The sequence below is a fragment of the Natrix helvetica genome, assembly GCF_964273705.1.
Source record: "Natrix helvetica genome assembly, chromosome: 11".
NCBI classification, from domain to species: domain Eukaryota; kingdom Metazoa; phylum Chordata; class Lepidosauria; order Squamata; family Natricidae; genus Natrix; species Natrix helvetica.
Window position 1 is genome coordinate 1,157,078 of NC_138562.1, and position 17,827 is coordinate 1,174,904.

At 46.2% G+C, this 17,827-nt stretch overlaps 2 protein-coding genes across 5 annotated transcripts in view; both read left to right on the plus strand.

Annotated features, from left to right (window-relative positions):
* ARHGEF9 (Cdc42 guanine nucleotide exchange factor 9) overlaps positions 1-17,827 on the plus strand; it is a 292,276-nt gene that overhangs the window by 133,928 nt on the left and 140,521 nt on the right. Inside the window, exon 1 of one of the 4 annotated variants that reach the window (XM_081963942.1) lies at positions 836-950. The exons of 2 other annotated variants lie outside the window; for them this stretch is intronic. Coding sequence is in view for 1 of the 2 variants with exons in the window: in XM_081963941.1 (XP_081820067.1) it covers positions 5,994-6,023 (30 nt within the window). In the remaining variant the exon portion in view is untranslated. Of the gene's footprint in view, positions 1-835; positions 951-5,884; positions 6,024-17,827 lie in introns of those variants that run through there. One more of the 4 variants, XM_081963941.1, reaches the window with a different exon arrangement.
* On the plus strand, positions 575-757 carry LOC309397912 (uncharacterized protein; the record flags this gene model as incomplete). The annotated part of the gene is made up of 1 exon (XM_081964347.1): positions 575-757. The coding sequence occupies one exon, from the start codon at positions 575-577 to the stop codon at positions 755-757; it is 183 nt and encodes a 60-aa protein (XP_081820473.1).

The window sequence follows — 17,827 nt, forward strand, 5'->3', positions numbered from 1 at the left end:
GATGACTGATATAGACAAATGATAGCTAGAGAGAGAGAGAGTGAGAGTGAGAGAGAGAGATGGATAGGTAGATATATGATAAATGATAGACAAGTAATGTGGATGAAGGACAGGGTTTAGATGGGGGGGCGCTTCTCTTTTCCTCCCCCCAAACCTCGCAGGGTCGCCTTTGAGCCAACCGTTTCCTCCCGAGGGGTCGCCAAAGGGATCCGTCCCGACCAAGAGCGCGGAGGCGAAGACCCTTCCGGGGAGCGCGGGACTGGCGGCCGCTTCCCTACCCGGCGCGCGCTCCCCGCTTTGGCTGGACTTGGCCCGGCGGCGGCGGCGGCTTCGGATCTACGCGAGGCAGGGAGCGCGCGCGCGTCCCCGCCGGCCCCCGCGGCTCCCTCCCGAGCCCCGGCCGCGCGCCCGCCGCCCCCTCCCTGCCTGCCTCCCTCCCTCGGCGGCGGCGGCGGCCCCCCCTCCCTGCCTGCCTGCCTGCGTCCCCCCACGGCGGCGGCGGCGGTGGCGGCGGCGGTGGCGAGAGCCGCGGGCCATTTCTTCGCAGCCGTCTGCCGTCGAGCATGGTGGCTGTATGGACAGTCTGGCCGAGCAGCGGTTGACAGCGCCCGGCCTGCCCGCCCCGCCGCACCTGGAGCACTACAGCGTCTTGCACTGCACCATGACCCTGGACGTCCAGACGGTGGTGGTCTTCTCCGTCATCGTGCTGCTGCTGCTGGTCAACGTGATCCTCATGTTCTTCCTGGGCACCCGCTGAAGGGAGGGAGGGCGCGGGTCTCCTCTCGGGCCCCCGCTCCTCCGCGGGCTGGAAGCGGCAGCCCTCCCGGCATCAGCCGCCACCGGCCCCTCGCTTGACTCCGCCCGCCGCCCGCCGACGAGGAGCCTCCGGTGCCCGCCGCGGCGGGGCCTTGCTTGGCTCAACATGGCCTCGCTGTGAGCTTCTGACGTTGGTAACTTCGGCCTCGCTCGCCTCCGCCGGGTCCCCGCTGGGGCCGGACGGGTGGGGGTGGGCCGGGGGTGGCGATGGGCCGGGGGCCGGAGGGCTCGCCCGTCCTCAGCCGCCTACGGGGATCTGGAGCCTCCCTCCCCCGCGCCAAACTCCGCCGGGCGTGCATGCGGGTCTGCATAGTACACGGGAGCGTGCCTTCGCACGTATCTCCGGGGGAACGTGCGCACGTGCTGCATGCAGACCGGCTGAGCTCGGCCGCCCCGCGGCTGCCTTGGCGCGAAGTCCGACGCGGGCGGGAACTGCCTTGGCGCTCACTGCCGAGCTTGCGTTGCCCTGGTTAAGAGGGGGTTGCGGTTATCCCGTTGTGTGAAAGCAACCCCTCTAGTGACCTTTTGGTCGGGTTTAGGAGGCGGACTCTGAAAAACGAGGGGATCCAGTGGTCGAGTTCAGTGTCTTGTAGGAAAGCGCCTGGCTTCCTTTGCATTCTCTTTTAGGCAGGATCAGTGGTGGATTTTGTGTGTGTGTGTCTGTGTTTTGTGTATACCCATATAATGCATGTATAAGGGAGAGTTTAAATATTGTTCTATCGATCGATCGATCAAAATGATCTGATGTAAAAGAACAGTACTTAAACTCTTGGCAATGTATGCATATGTACTTTTGTGTACAAATGTAACTATATATGTCTATATATTGAATATCCAGTTTGCTGAAGAGGAGCTGTTCCTTCCAATAGTACTTCCCAAAAGTGTCTTCCAAGTGAAGGCTACAAGGGCTTGCACTGGGCGTCTCTTGGCCTGAGAGATGCTACAGGAAAGGGAACGTGGTGAACAGCTTGAGCCACATTTGAAGGATTGGGCATTAGCAAAGTGGTGTGTGTCTTTGTGTAAGTGTGTGTATCTTGTTTGCTTCTGTTGCCTTGACAGCGTGACTTGAATCCCCAATCTACCAACATCCTCCCATGCTACTCGCCTCAACAGGCTGAAAATGCAACAAGCTGCTGTTGCAAGTTTCCACCTTCACAGATGAGTAGCAAAAATAGGGTTTTGATTTTTTTTAAAGAAATTTCCTTTTTCATCCTTTTTAAAATAAAAAGAGGGGGGAGGGAGTAAGATGCAAATCTTGACCAATTGCAAAAGTAACCTGGTACCAGAAGGGCTGACTTTAATTGACCCTGATTTCATTCAGAACAGAAGTCTCTACTTGCATCTTACCAGAAAAGCAAAAAATGAATTGCATGACACCAGATAAAAGATGCCCACTATTTTTTCTGTAAAAAGTGGTCCAAAAGGGAGTCGTATGTCCCACATGTCAAAGAGTTTAGAGGAGCAGGGATGCACAGGAAGACCATGTGGGTTGCAGTGAAGGCATTGCTTTGGGTGGGATGCCTTTCCTCCAATTTAGGGTACTGTTGCCTTTTCCTTTTGAAATATTTCAAAAATATCTCCCTGTGTTGCTGCAGAGCAAACATTCCCAAATGATCCCTTTGCTGCCATAAATGATCAGGGTTGCCATAAAGATAAGTCTAACCAGATGCAACCAGGAATGGCTTCCCTAGGGACAACGTAACACACAGCAGGGCAGATTTAAGAATCTGGAAAATGGTTCTTTTTAGGATTTAAATACAAGGTAGCAGCAATCACCAAAGTTTAAAGTACAAATTATTAAACTGTGTTTAGTAGTGGGGGGCACAAATGGAAAGGGGGGGGTTAAATAAACATTTTTAATTTTAATTTTCATAAATGTTTCATAAATTTTGAAGTGTTACCTCAATTTCCAACTTTTCTTCTTTCTTTTGTGTTGGGAAGGTGATGGTGAACACTGGACAAATGGCAAATTAGGCAAATTAGTGTGACCTCTCTTTTTTAGGAAAAAGTTGATTATGTTTCTTCTTTTGATCTTGGATGGGTAGAGATTTGGTCAGAGCTGTGGAGGAGTGGGAAGAAGGAAGGACATCTCAGAAGGTGATCGCTGTCCATAACATTTAGTGCTGAACACGTTGCCCCAAAAATATTGTTTTAGGGATGTGCTTGGTGATGAAACAGTGCTACCATCAGCATCACGTTGGTGGGCAATTAAGTGTGTGGGTGTGGGTGTGGGTGTGGGTGTGTAGCATTCTATCATTTTTTATGCCTCAGGGAGCCCTTTGGAAGGAGGATTATGTGGGATGTATTTCAGCAAAATCAGACGATTTTAGATATGTTAAATTAGAGATGTAGATTAGCTGATGGCTACAGGCAGGCATGCTGCTTCTCTTGCTTGAGAGTAAGATATGTTCTAGGATACAGGTCGTCCTTGACTTACAACAGTTCATTTAACGACCATTCAAAGTTATGTCACTTTAAAAAGTGACTTATGACCGTTTTTCCACAGTTACGACTATTGCAGCATCCATCCTCATGGCCATGTGACCAAGATTCGGATGCTTGGCAACTGGTTCATACTTATGACAGTTACAGTATCCCAGGGTTACATGATCCCCTTTTGCAACTTTCTAACAAGCAAAATCAATGGGGAAGTCCGATTCATTAACAACCATGTTACTAACTTAACAATTGCAATCATTTGTTTAACATCTATGGCCAGAAAGATCATCAAATGGGCAAAACTCACTGAGCAACCAAAATATTGGGCTCAATTATGGTTGTGATTTGAGGACTGTCTGTTCTTAGATACTTGTCTGTGAGAGACACTTCTATAAAGATCTCCCTCTCCCTCTCTCTTTCTCCTTCTCCTACCCTTTAAGCAGCTCAAATATCCAAAATGTTGAGGTTTACACATGTTGTTGAATTGCATGCGAATGGAAAGCCAGGGAGTTAGGTGAGACAAAGCAGAAATGAAGAGTCTTAATTGGGTCAAGGAATATTGATGTGTGGAAAACAGCTTGCGGCCTTCCTCCCTGCGTTTTGGTTCCTGGCCTCCATCACTCTCAGTCAGCAGGACCAGCGGCAAAGGAACATGGGAATTGAAATTTCAAAGCTTCTGCATTGTTGCAAACTGCCATCTCCTGTTGTCAATTCTAACCTGAGTTTTAGAGAAGCCCCAAAGCCACAATGGTCAAAAAACAGACAATGTACCAGAGTTTGGCTTTCACAATGACAGATGAACAGTAGCTCTGTATTCATCTTCTAACTAATAGGGCTAATAGTAATGGCAGAATACTCTGAGGGTGGATGAAACTTTGTGGAAAGCTTTGCACAGCATCCTGTCTCAACAGATTCCAAATCCTCACCTTGGCCTAAAGCAGTGCTTCTCAATTATTTTCTGTCATGCCCCCCCTAGGAAGAAGAAAACATTTTGCGCCCCCCGCGCGACTGTAAATAGTATCATTTGTCTATAAAATTGTTATAAGTACACCTCTGCATAACACTGTATCCTTATTAACGTATAAGAGAATAAAAAAAGAAAGAAATGTGGATCAATTTACAACAAAGAATAGCTTTATTAACTGTAGCAGAAAAGATTTTAAGGAGCACAGGATTTAAAGGAACACAATATTAAAAAAAAACTTTAACCTGCAAAACAAAAATATATAAAATAATTTGAGCTGAGCCCCCCTTTATGGAGCCTCGCGCCCCCCCTGGGGGGCCCGCCCCACTATTTGAGAAGCACTGGCCTAAAGAAAGAATTCCTGAAGTTAACGAGGCTTCCCGGTTAAGGCCATTTGTAAAGGTAGAGGAGCCCCTAGAGACTGGACCTCGTCATTTGGAATTGGAAAAGTTAATCTTTGGTGGTCCAAATGTAGCTACAAGCTAAAGGAGCTTCTCTTTGGTTGCCTTCTCTTTGCAGCAGGGAAACACAACCCTTGAGGTGGTTAGATCTCAAATCTTCCCTGAATTCTCCTGCAGACTTCAGTTTTTGCTTTCTGGCCCTGGAAAGGGCTCCAAAATTGGACATTTGCTCTGTGGCACAGTTAGGATCAGTCCAGAACCCCAATATTCTCCCCCTCCCCAGCTGTTCCCCCACTTTGTATACCCTGCCTGGGTTAGGTCAGAGGCGGAGGGGCTGTGGGAGGGGAGAGTGAGCTGAGTCCTACACAGAACCGGATGCTGAATTGGTGGAGATTTCCTCCTGACAACAGTAATGCGATGAAGAGCCTGGCTAATAACTAAGGCTGCCTGCATGTTGCAGCTGGAAACCGTCAATGCCTGAGTGCCTCCTTAAAGCAGCCTTAAAACTATTGGCTGCCATTTCCAAGCAGGAGGCTGTTGAGTGTATCATAGCAACTCCTGTATCACTGTGTGGCTTGGGGGGAGGTGAGAGGGGGAAAGGAGGAATCCATTTCTCCTTAGCTGCAATCCAGTGCTTTTAAACTCTTGGCCCCTTTATAGATCACAGGACCACATTTTGCTTCCTCCCAGTTCTCCAGGTTCTTCAGGGGAAGGAAAATCGCATTTCCCCATTTCTGCATCATCTGTGCAAAACCCAGGTGCAAAATCCCTAGGTGGTGTGCTTGAAGCTGCCTTTTTTCAAAAGATGGAGTAGATGCTCTTTTAATTTTATTTTCTATTCTTACTGCTGTTCCGGATTTCTCTTTCCTGTCCTGACCAGTCTTTTCTTCTGCATCCCCCGCCCTCCTCCTCACCAGCTAGGTTCTGAATTTCACATGCCGAGGGGTGGTAGTGATGGGAAATCGCCACAATATTTTGGTCTGGTGTTTACTGTCCTGGAATTAAAAGCTAGATAATGAAAACTCTCCGCTGCCGAGGAGGAGAAGAAAAACCGGCGAGGATTTGCTGCTGATCCCCCATTTCAGGCAGTGAGTAGACAGCTGGCTTCACAATGTCCTACTCTTTCTGCCTGCAAGGGTTCTCTCTCTCTCTCTCTCTCTCCCCCTCTGTGTGTCTGTGTGTGTGTGCGTGTGTGTGCATGCGTGTTGCGGGGGAGGAGAGTGAGTGCATTGGAAGCTAAGAGAGACGCTTTCCTCTTAAGGGTCTTAAAAGCCGCATTCCGGCTGTCCCTACGTTCTTCTCTCTCTGTTCAGGATGTTCCTTGATTTCTTTTTGGATCTGGTCTTCAGTACACAGCCAGACCGCTGTGTATAATGACAGCAGGAAAATTGCCCCAAATCAATGTAAGTCTTCTTCATCCAGTAACGTTTATTTTAAGGGGTAGCAGCCACTGTGGATGGCTTTTGTCTGTTCTGTCTCCCCCTTTACCTTTTCATTATCTGCCCAATGTAAGGGGTGCTGGATTCAAGGGGAGAGGAGAGGCTTCTGTTCTCTCTGTGCGGTGGGTGAAGACCGCATGCTTGCTTGCTTGGAGGTGCTTCTCAGGTCTGATTTGGCTTGCCTTGTGGGTGCAGCTCCCTGGGTGGGAGGCAGCTCTTGGGGGTGATAGGGAAGGGAAAGGGGGGGACGACTTGGTTTGCTCTTGATGCCTTTGGGTTTGAAAATTGTGGGCTGGACAGGAGAAGAATTCAATGTATTCCATTCACAAATCTTGATTGTGCAAGGGGGATGGAATAGAAGGGTGAGACCTCCTGATCAGCCCATGTAAGGATCCCTTGCGTAGGATAACTCCATAATTGCTTCCTTGTTGGGGGTTGTTGCTGGATTTTTTTTGAGGGGCTTGTAGCAGCTTTAAGGGTTGGTGGCCTAAAGCAATTTTCTCCATTGTGAGAGGATCACAATGGGGGTCCTTCACTTTTTCACTGGGGTTGGAGTGGGCAGCGAAGCATCAGGACTATCCGATTGGCATCCTGCCTTTGGACAATGCCCACCATTGAACCCTAGTGAGATGGTGTCACGTTCTGTGGATAGCCTCAGCCAGAGTGGATCCGTTTGGCTCTTTGTCAAGCGCTCCTTTCCAGGGAAATGCTGCCCTGTTTCTGGAGCTGTAGTGATTTATTTGCTGTTGCCTAAATATAGATGGTCCTAGAAGCATTGGAAGAGGAGTTGTTTCTTTGGTGAATCTTCCCTGGTACCTAACTTCTCCTTGGGGAAGAGGAACAGTTTTATCTCCTAGATAACTAATCACCGGCAAATGTTTTTATTCTTTATGGTTCTCTCTCAAACCTTGGCTTTTAGACATTATCTTGGCATCCCGTGTTGTGGGTTTTTCCCCCCTTCTCCTCTGCTTTCTTTTCTTTTGGGGAACATGGGCTTCTGCTGTAATGGACAACTTGCTTTCCTTGTATGCATTGAACAGAGACTTTCTTCTTCTAGCGATTATATTATTTTTCAGTTATATAATCCTTTGCACATTTGCTCAAAAGAAACACCATGATATCCAATAGTTACTTCTTGATTAATGTGTGCTGAATTATAGTCCCAAACTGCATTATTGACACAAAGGTGTGAAGTGATTTACAGAGCAGTCGTGATAAGGTAGTAAAAGAATCTGAATTCATATTAGGATGGATCTATGCTAAGCCTCCTCCTCCTCTACATAACGGCTTTTCAGCTGAGTATATTGTGAGCTAGCAGTTGCATTTCCTCTATAGTTTCATTCCGAGTCGGTCTTGTTTAAAGCTTTGAAAATCCTTTACAAGGTACTATGAAAGAAGAACATTAGCTCAATTCTTTCCAAATTGTTAAATTAAACTGAATTCCCGCTCAAGTACATAGTATGGAAGAAGGAATATTGCATTTCAGCAGGGTTCTTTAAAAAAATAAACATAAGAAAATGAGTGAGGTTGTTGAGCAAGTATTGTGATGGAAATGAGATCACGAGCAGAGTTTTGATGTGCACCTTAAGAAGTGAGTGGGAGGAAGCGATGGTATTTCCTTGCAGCTTTGGTCTTCTCCCATCGGGTAAACCCCACGGGGTCCATGAGTGCTTTCGGGGGGGGGGGGGAACCATACTGAGGTTTTTTTTTTTGCAAAGAGCAGCTGGTTCTGCTTTCAACCATCATGGTGGATCTTGGGATCTTGGAAGGGAATGTCATAAATTATTATCGTGGTAATTACTAACTGCCAATTCCTGGATATATCTAGAAGAAAGGAAAACTCCCTTCAGGGCAGAGAAGAGGGAAGAGGAAGGGGAGGAAGGCATTCACATCAAATATAGCAGTAGCTGGAGTTCCTTGTTTGGGAAAAGATGACGGTGTGAACATCACTAAAGAAGAAAGGCAGGAATGCAGGTTTCTAACTGCTTCATTTCCCCATACCATAGTTTCGTTTGCGCTGCATTTGGCATTTGAATTGAGTTAATTGAATCCTTTATTTGGCCAAGTGTGGTTAGACACCCAAGGAATCTGCATCCCTGCTTTGGAGTAATACCTGGTTGCTATTGATACAACAAAATTGATAACTTTTTCCCTCCACCAATGAATGCAGCATCATTTAAGGGATTAATCCTATTGAAGCCTTTACAGTTGTCTTTGGAGAAACGTTGCAGAGCTTCAGGCTGTGGGATCCAACCAGGTTGGCCTGGAATTCTGAAAACCGCTGAGGAATTAAGAGAGTCTGATTTCTAGTTTTTTTAATCACTTGACAGGATTTGTTTTGTTGTGCCCTGTTTTGAACTCAGGCATTTGGGAACCAGGAATGGGAATAACTCCAGAGATTCATTGCCAAATAATGTATGAGGGAGATCTTCTTTCTGCAAGGAGAGCTGGTAGTTTTAAATCTCAGCTGCTTTGGATTGAAATTTTGGAATAGGCCATTCGTATCCTGGAAAAATGTTTATGTGTCTCATTCGCCCTATGCTTACCTATAGCAGGCTGAGTTTCAGCGCCTTGCCCAAAATGAGAAAATGCCTTTCCCAGATGTTTTCTGCTTTTGAGATTTAAAAGGGGTGAAGACTAGCATCGATATGCTCAGATGAAGCTCCCTTTTAGACTGTGCAGTCTTTGGAAGAAAACGCTTCTAAGGATTGTAGCCTTCCTGTGGCTGAGTGAAGGAAGATTCAGGAAGAAGCGGGGAGCTGGGTTTATTCCCCCAAAGCTGAGCTCCCGATTGTGCCAGGTTGCAAAGAGAGTCATAAGCCAGGGGGAGAGTCTCTTGCACTGGGAATTATCTGCCAATGCTTGTGTGTTTCTTTAAGGGAGCCGTGACAATCCAGTGAGGAAGGGGACACCGATTTACAGAGGAACCGTGCCCCCAATTCTTCCATTTGATGAGAAACGTGGACATTCTACTCCTGGGTTGCACATGGGACATAATGGCCATTTAATCTTGAATTAACTGCCTACCTTCTTCCCTGCAGTGGCGAATGCAGGGTTTTTAATCCGTGACATATTTGGTTTTGGAGAGAAAATTCTTTGCACAAATAGGGCACGGTTTTAGTTTTCTTTGGGACATTCATTCATTCATTCATTCATGTATTTATTTATGGCTGGCCAGCCTGGCATTTATAAAGTGGACCTCCCAAGAGGACCTTCCTTAAGGGGCAAGGTCCAGCTGGACCATCTGCAGGAGAGGTGGAAAATGGACAAAGAGAAAACTCTGGGTTGAGGGAGGACTTCCTCTTTTGTAATTAGAGCAACATAGCCAGACCTGGACTGCTGAAGCCAATAGCAGCAGATTCAACCCATGCTCAGAAAACTCCAGTTCTTCCATTTTTAGCGCATTTCTCTCCTCCTCAGACATTGGTATTAAACTGGCTCTGATCTGAGGAACCTAGAATGTTTCTAAATAAAAGAAATTATTCTGTAAATAAAATTGCCCTTGCAACGCTAAAGTTTATACATGTTTTGACCCTCAATTTTATTTTAGAAACTTCTCTTTGCATCCCTGGTCTTTTGCTTCCCTATTTACCGAAGGGTCGCAGATTTTGCTGAATATACAGGTAACCCTCAACTTAGAACCACAACCGGGATCAGTACCTCTGTTGCTAAACCATGTGGTCATTAATGAGTCATCATGGGATTGTGTCTGAAGTTACACCTTTTTTGCCACCGTAGTTAAGTGAATTTGGCTTCCCCCATTGTCTTTGCTTGTCAGAAGTCAACAATTTCATATTGGACAAAGCGGGTGGGGGTCACGGCTGGGATTGCCTGCAAAAATGCTGAGACCACATGTGATCCAAGGTGCTGCACATGTCATAGGTGCATGCCAATTGCTAAGTGCCCAAATCACAATTGTGCGATTATAGGAACCTGTGACTGTTGTTAGGTGTGAGGACTGGTCATGAGTCATTTTTCCAGCACCATTGTAACTTGGAACAGTCGCTAAGTGAATGATCGTAAGCCAGAACAGGATGCTTCTCGCTCTGATGGAGAGTCACAACTGGATTGTGCAACTTGCGCAACTCCAGAGCGATTCAGCTTTCCAGGATGTTTGTCTGACCACATGTACAGTTGGAGAAGACCTGTCCTTTCCCTTTTTCACTTCCTCTGCTAGAAATCTCCCCTTCTGCCCTTATCTTCCATCTGTGGCGTAGCCCTGCCTTTACACTAAAGGTTAACCATGATGCTTAATGCCTGTTTTATTTTTAATAAGGTTTTCAAGCTCTTTCGTCTCCGAAATTCTGGAAAAGATTCAGGGCTTTGGGCTTGCATGAACCCCCAGGTTTTTCTCTTTGCAACTGTATTAGCAAATTTTGATGAAGGGAAAACCACGCTGTGAGGAAGGAAGGGAAGAAAAATAGCTGAGAGGGGAATGTGCAATTTACTCAAGGCTGTCATTTTATTTGCACACATGTTCTACAAATTGCAAAGTGGCCGTTGCTTCCAGCATAGACGAAACACCAATAACAGCAGCACCCAAGGCAAAGAAGATGCCAAGGGAGCAGGAATGAGGGGTGCATGTTTGAAAAAAACCAACCAGCAAACCAAAATTATTTATTCTCGGAGATTGTTTTTTTCCAAGAGTAAAAGTCCTGCTTTTCTTCTTGGGGAGAAGATCTGGTTTATGGTTTCGACATCTAAATGCTTCCACATGAGGGCAAGATGGTCTTTCTTGGTGATAATTTGTTTTGGTACTTTCTAGAAACATTCCCTACCAGCACCATCACATTGACTTTGCTGGGTTTTCAGTCTAAATCTGTTCCAGTTTTCCAATTTTGTAGGTTTGTCTAATCAGATGGGTTTTGAAGGCCATGTTTTACCCCTGTATCGCTAACGTAATGTTGATCACAACAGCTTTCATTTTTGAGCATCGTTTCTGGCACATTCTGCCCTGTGTTCAGTTGGAACATATAAATAGTCCTCAATTTATGACCACAACTGAACCTAAAATTTCTGTTGCTAAGCAAGAAAATCGCTTAGTGAATTTTGCCCCATTTTATTACCTTTCTTGCCACAGTTCATAAGTGAATCACTACAGTGGTTAACTTAGTAACACGGTTGTTAAGTGAATCTGGCATTGACTTTGCTGGTCAGAAGGTCGCAAAAGGAAATCATGTGACCCTGAGACACTGCAGCCATCATAAAGACACACCAGTTGTCAAGGGCCTGAATTTGTCTATGGAGATTCTCCCTCTTCCAGGTCCTGGTTGTCCCAAAGGTGCTTTTTTTTTTGAGGCAACTGGACTTTTTTGTTTTTCTTTGAAGACGTTTCGCTTCTCATCCAAGAAGCTTCTTCAGTTCTCACTGGAGGGTGGGGAATGGAAGGATTGAGACTCATTTGCATCCTTTAAGAGAGTCCTTGAGGCCACCTAGAGGTTTGCCTGTCCTCAGGGTCACCTGATTGGTGCAAATGGGTGGGGGGCCCTCTTGGAACTGCTGAAAGGATCTGTGTTGTAGACTGGAGAGAGATGATGTCACATCTCTCCCCCTCTGTTGAGGGAGGGTTGTTCAATTTGGACATTGATGGCCTCTTTGACCTCTCTTTCAAACCAGCCGTCCCCTCTGTCCAAAATTCTGATCACATGACCATAGGGATGCTGCAATAGTCATAAGGGGGAAAACCAATCATGTCACTTTTTTCAGTGCTGTTATAACTTCAAATGGTCACTGAATGAATGGTTGTAAGTTGAGGACTACCTGTATTCATTTGGGCACTCTACTTTTACATTTTGGACAAAGCAAGTGAGTTTCATGGCTGCGTTTTTTTTTTTTTTTTTGTGCAAAAGTGCTGGTATTCATTGGAACCTCGGTTTTTCTCTCCTTGCACTCCATGTGGGTGGTATATGTTTTCTGGTAAAGTTGATCAGAACTAAGTGGAAACATCCAAAAACTACAAGCAACCTTTGGCTTTATCTTTTCACTGATCAGTTTGGATTCATTTGCAAGTCCGTTTCAAAGGAGTGGGATGCAGAAGTGGAAATTTGACATCGTCTGCTAAATCTTTCTTTTTTTTTTAATATTTTTTTTTTATTCTTATAAAAATAAAGTCATACAAACATAATTTCAAACATATTGCCGTCACAGCGCAAGAAATCATAACGTTTAAATAACTAAACTTGACATTACCATCCTAATAATAGGCCTAATATTTAGCACCAACATTTACACTATATGCAGGCCAACTAGTCAGCGTACCTACATCATCAATTCTTGTTTGTCCTTTAATTTCTAATTAATATTATTTACCAGTATCTGATTTAAACATATATTATTGCTTCAGTTGTTATTATTCGGTCGTTCCCGTACCCAATTGTATCACCTCTTCCACGAGTTATAGAATTCTGAGTCCTTTTTTCCTTTAATTAATTTTGTTAGTCTATCCGATTCTGCGCATTCATTAATTTTATTTATTACTGCCCTATCCATTGGTATTTGATCGCTCTTCCATTCCTGGGCAAATGCCAATCTTGCCGCAATGATTATGTGCAACACCAAGAACCATATCTCGATGTTGATATCTGGGGGTTTGAGTCCTAACAGGAAGGTTTCAGGTTTCAAACCTAATTGATGTTGGGTGATTTCTATTAACCACTGCCTGATTTTTTTCCAGTATTTAATCGCCATTGGGCAGGTCCACCACTGATGGAAATAGGTCCCCTCTCTGTGACCACATTTCCAGCAATTAGGCATGATCCCAGGGAACATTCTGGCAAGTCTTGCCGGTGGTAGGTGCCACCGATATATCATTTTATATGTATTTTCCTTATACGAGGCTGCCATAGTCAATTTCATATTTTTAAACCAAATTTCTTCCCAACTTTGAAAGTCCAATGTGCGTCCTATATTCCGTCCCCAAGCAATCATGCAGTCTTTGACCACTTCTTCCCCTACGTCCAATAGCAATAGATATCCGTAACACTTGGAAAGCATCCCTTTCTCTGTTCCAAAAAGAACCTTGTCCATTTCTTGTTTATAGGGATATATACCTTCAGTCTTCTGATCTTTTTTATACCTTGAGAATATCTGGGAATATGGCCACCAGTCGATATGGTACCCTTGCGAAGCTAGTGATTCCCTGGTCTTCAAATTCCCCTGTGAGTCTAAGATCTCTTCATATGTCAAGATCTTCTCCCCTCTGTATCGTGTTGGATAAACAAGGGCTTCCTGAGTAGAGATCCAGCATGGCACCTTCAAGTATAACTTCCTCCTCAACTTCTCCCAAGAGTGGCTCAAGGTCCTACGCACCAGATGATCGTTAAAGTGTTTGGGTCGCTCTGAACCGGGCCAAATATAATAGTGCCAACCATACTGTAGGCCCCAGCCTTCAATAGTCAGGAGCCGTGTTCTTCTCAGGGTCATCCATTCTTTAATCCAAATTAATAAAGCCGCCTGATAATAAAGCTGCCAATTGGGGAGACCAAATCCCCCTCTAATTCTAGGTTCCTGCATCATTTTCAGTTTGATTCTAGGTTTTTTACCTTGCCAAATAAATTTTGAGACGGCTCTATTAATTTCATCAAAGAATTTCTTTTCCAATCTTACAGGAGTCTGCTAAATCTTTCGTTGTTCCTCTGAAGTTCTCAGATATTTTCTTCAGTCTTTGTGTCAAGTTTAATGAGAATATAGAAAGCTAGAAATGTTCAGTTTAAGCCTGAAATGCACATGGCAAATGCCCAAGATACAAAGCTGATCTATTCATCCTCCCGACTTTCGGCCTCAGGGGTTGTTTTTTATTGCTTGTTTTTGAAAAAAGGAAAAGAAAATCTGCTTTGAGAAGGAACTCTGGTCAGTGGCTGGAATCCATGTGCACCACCTCAAGTTCAGAAAGGTAACTTGGACGAAAGGTAGCAAGATGGCATTTTAATTTCTAGAACATAGAAAAATAGTTGGAGGTGACCTTAGAGGCCTTCTAGTCCAACCCCCTGCTCGAGCAGGAGACCTTGTACCATCTCAGACAAATGGTTGTCCAGTCTCTTTCTGAAAACCTCCTGTGACGGAGCACCCACAACTTCTGGAGGCAAGCAGTTCCACTGGTTAATTGCTCTCACCATTAGGAAGTTTCTCTTTAGTTCTAGATTGCTTCTGTCTTTGGTTAGTTTCCAACCATCGTTTCTTGCCTTGCCTTTTGGTGCTTTGGAAAATAGCCGGACTTGCTCATCTCTGTAGGAGCCCCTCAAATTTTGGAAGCCTGTTATCATGTCACCTCTAGTCTTTCTTTTTATTAGACTAGACATACTCAATTTCTGAAATGTTCTTCATATGTTTTAACCTACAAAAATATACAAATTACATGTCTAATAAGATGTCACATCCAACTTTTAATGTCTTCACCCTATGCTGGTCTATGCATTTGGTTTCTTCAATTGAAGGCTTCAACCAGGGCTTCCTCCATCAAATCAAGCAAGGCCGTGATCTGAACCATGATTGTACAGAGGTTCGAGCATTTAATTTTTAGCAATATTTTTTCACTCATCTGGTAATGGCTGCACAGAACTGAGTATCACCCAGCTGTTATTAAGCCTTTGATGGTTACTTCCCTCTTCCATGTTCGGGTAGTTCAAGGGAGAATTTGTATAAGTACAGTAGCATGTTCCCATTGTCTCTGGCTGGTGGGTGTCTCAGGCATCTTCTCCCCCCATATAATCGAGGGAGGTTTATCCTGGAGGACTTTCTTCGGGATTTCTTAGGGGTCCACATGAGGCCCTGCTGGAGTGAAAGCCTTTGCCTGCCCAGAGGTTGCAAGGGATAGAAACATGTTTTAATGAACTGAACATGTTACATTTTCTACTCCTCTTCCACCACAGGCTGTTTGGTCATTGTGTGGTTTGATGAATTGTGTAGAAGATGACAGTGGGTTAATTATGCAATTAGGCATGTTAATGTCCAAGTCAGAAGATCTGGTGTAACTGGATGGATTGCAGCTCAGCTTTTTGTGTTGAAGTGTGTTGAAGCCCCTTTGATGAAGAATGGATGGACACAAAGCCTGAAATTTCCCCTCTTCAGGTTTTTGAGATACCGTGAAACTTCATGGGTAAAATTTTTGTTATGATTTATGTTTTATTCAAAAGGCAAATGAGCACTAATTTCATCCTTTACATCAGTGATGACGTTTGAATAAAGACATTGCAAAATGGCATAATAAGGGCTGAATAATGTGCTTTTTTAATTTAATGGACATTTGTGAATAGGAGACAGGTACTCCAAATTAGGCCATTTCAACAAATTAAGAGATGAGCTGAATTTTGAATAAATGTGTGAGGTTCACTGTTTAACACTCACCTGTCTAGCATCAATGGAAACTGCATTTCTTGCTCTTGGAGATCACTTCTGATGGGTCTAGGGTAGTGGAAGGGAAGGCTTCTTCTGGTCTGGGAGAGAGTAGTGACAGATCTTCCTTGATCTGTCTAGATCTAAAGAATATTTGTAGCTCAAGGTTGAACTGAGGGGTCCTTGGAGCTCTCTGACCTTGGTGGTTTTCTGGCAGACATCTCATTACCAAACTAGGTAATTGTTGTGTACCGGTGAGCCTGGCCAGCAGAGGGCAGCCGAGAATAGGGCTCCTCTGATTGGCCCAGGCGCACCGGCCAGCCGGCGGGAGAAATACTTTATTCCTATTGGTTCGTCGTCTGACAGCTCCTGGTATAAATAGCTGTCAGACGACTAGTTTTGTTGTTGCAATAAACACAGTTGCCTTAAACCCGTCTCAGTCTCCTCATTCGAGACTTAACACTGGCGACGAGGACGGGCGACGTGGAACCCTACGCAGTGCCGCAAATGGCTTCAAATGCTGCCTTTTCGCCGTTCCGGCCAGAGGCTGAGGCTTGGGAAGCGTTCCTCGAGAGGTTCGACTGCTTCCTCGTAGCACACGATCTCGTCAGCCTCACCCAGGAACGAAAGCGCGGAATCTTCCTGAACTACTGCGGGAGGGAGATGTTCGCCACTGCGAGGGCTCTCGCTGCTCCCGATCCTGCCAATTCGCTGCCCTGGGACGAACTCCTGGCTCGCCTCAAGCAACACTACGAGCCCGCCCCGTCTCGTTTTGCCCGGCGGCAATATTTCCGCCGGTGCATTCAAAAGGAGGGCCAAACCATTGCCCAGTACGTGGCCGCTCTCCGCGCTGAGGCAAGTCTCTGTGAATTTAGTGACTTGGAAGACGCGCTGCTTGAACAATTTATCTATGGGCTACGAGACATAAAACTCCATCGCCGCATCCTAGCTCGCCCTGAGTTAACTCTAAAGATTGCGGTAGATGATGCCAGGGCTTATGAAATGGCTGATCAATCCACACCGGATTTCAGCCACCTCAGTCAGCACCCGCATGCCGCTTACTTGCCGCCATCTCCCTACGCGGCACCTTCTTCTGCCTACGCTCCATCTACCGCTTCTACCTTTCATGCTGAGGTAGACCAAACTGCCGATCGCCTTCAAACCCTCTCCACCCGGGATGGACGTCAGTGCCTCAGTTGTGGCGGCCGCCACCAACGCTCCCAGTGCAGGTTCCGGCAAGCCCTTTGCCACCAATGCGGCAGAAAAGGCCACCTCGCTGCAGTTTGCCGTTCCGGCCAACAGAACCGCCGCAGCCCTCTGCCGCAACCTTCTCCGGCCCGTCAGCAACCTTCTATGTCTTCCCGACATCAGCACTCCCTCTCCGTGGGGGACCCAGCTGAAGCCTACCCTGAATGGCTTGTAGACTCGGCCTCCTCAACTTTGGAGGGCCGAGGTAAGCTGCACCTCCTAATCTCCATTGAGGGGGTGCCCTGCCCTATGGAAGTGGACACAGGGTCGGCCCGATCCGTTATGTCATGGGCCACCCTTAACTCCTTACTGCCTTGGGTTAAACTCCACCATCTACAACCCCCTGATTGCCGCTTACGCGACTATCAGGGAAATGTCATAGACCTATTGGGCTGCCGACCCTTTAACGTCTCTTTGGGTTCTCGCAAGGCTAAGCTTCCCTTGCTAATTGTAAAAAACCCCCTCGCTTCCCTTCTAGGACTGGACTGGTTTAAGGCCCTCGGCCTTTCTATTGCTGGGGTTAACTCACTTTCACCCCTCCCTCCTGTTACCCCGCCCTCTATCTCCTCCCTCCTTTCCGACTTCTCCGATGTTTTCTCCCCCTCTTTAGGCTGCTATACCGGCTCTCCTATCTCACTCAACCTCGACCCGTCAGTTCCTCCAATCCGCTTGAAGGCCCGCCGACTTCCCTTTGCTTTAAAAGCAAAAGTCGACGCCGAACTGGACAAACTAATCGGCCAGGGCATTTTAGAACCCGTTGATTTCTCCCCCTGGGAGACTCCCATAGTCGTGCCTTTGAAGTCCGACGGATCTATTAGGATCTGCGCGGACTTCAAATCAACACTTAACAAAGCCCTCCAATCACACCCCTACCCTGTGCCGGTGGTGCAGCACGTCCTGCACACTCTGGGCCAGGGTCGCATATTCGCAAAACTGGACCTCGCGCAGGCGTACCAGCAACTGCCTGTCGACGAGTCGACCGCGCTTGCGCAAACAATCGTCACACACCGCGGCGCTTTCAAATGTCGCCGCCTTCAGTTTGGCGTAAGCGTGGCCCCCGGCATTTTCCAGGGACTCATGGAGCGGTTGCTCCATGGCATTCCCGGGGTCACCCCCTATTTTGATGATGTTCTGATTGCCGCCCCCAACCAATCAGAACTCATCAAAACCCTACGTCTGGTCCTACAAAA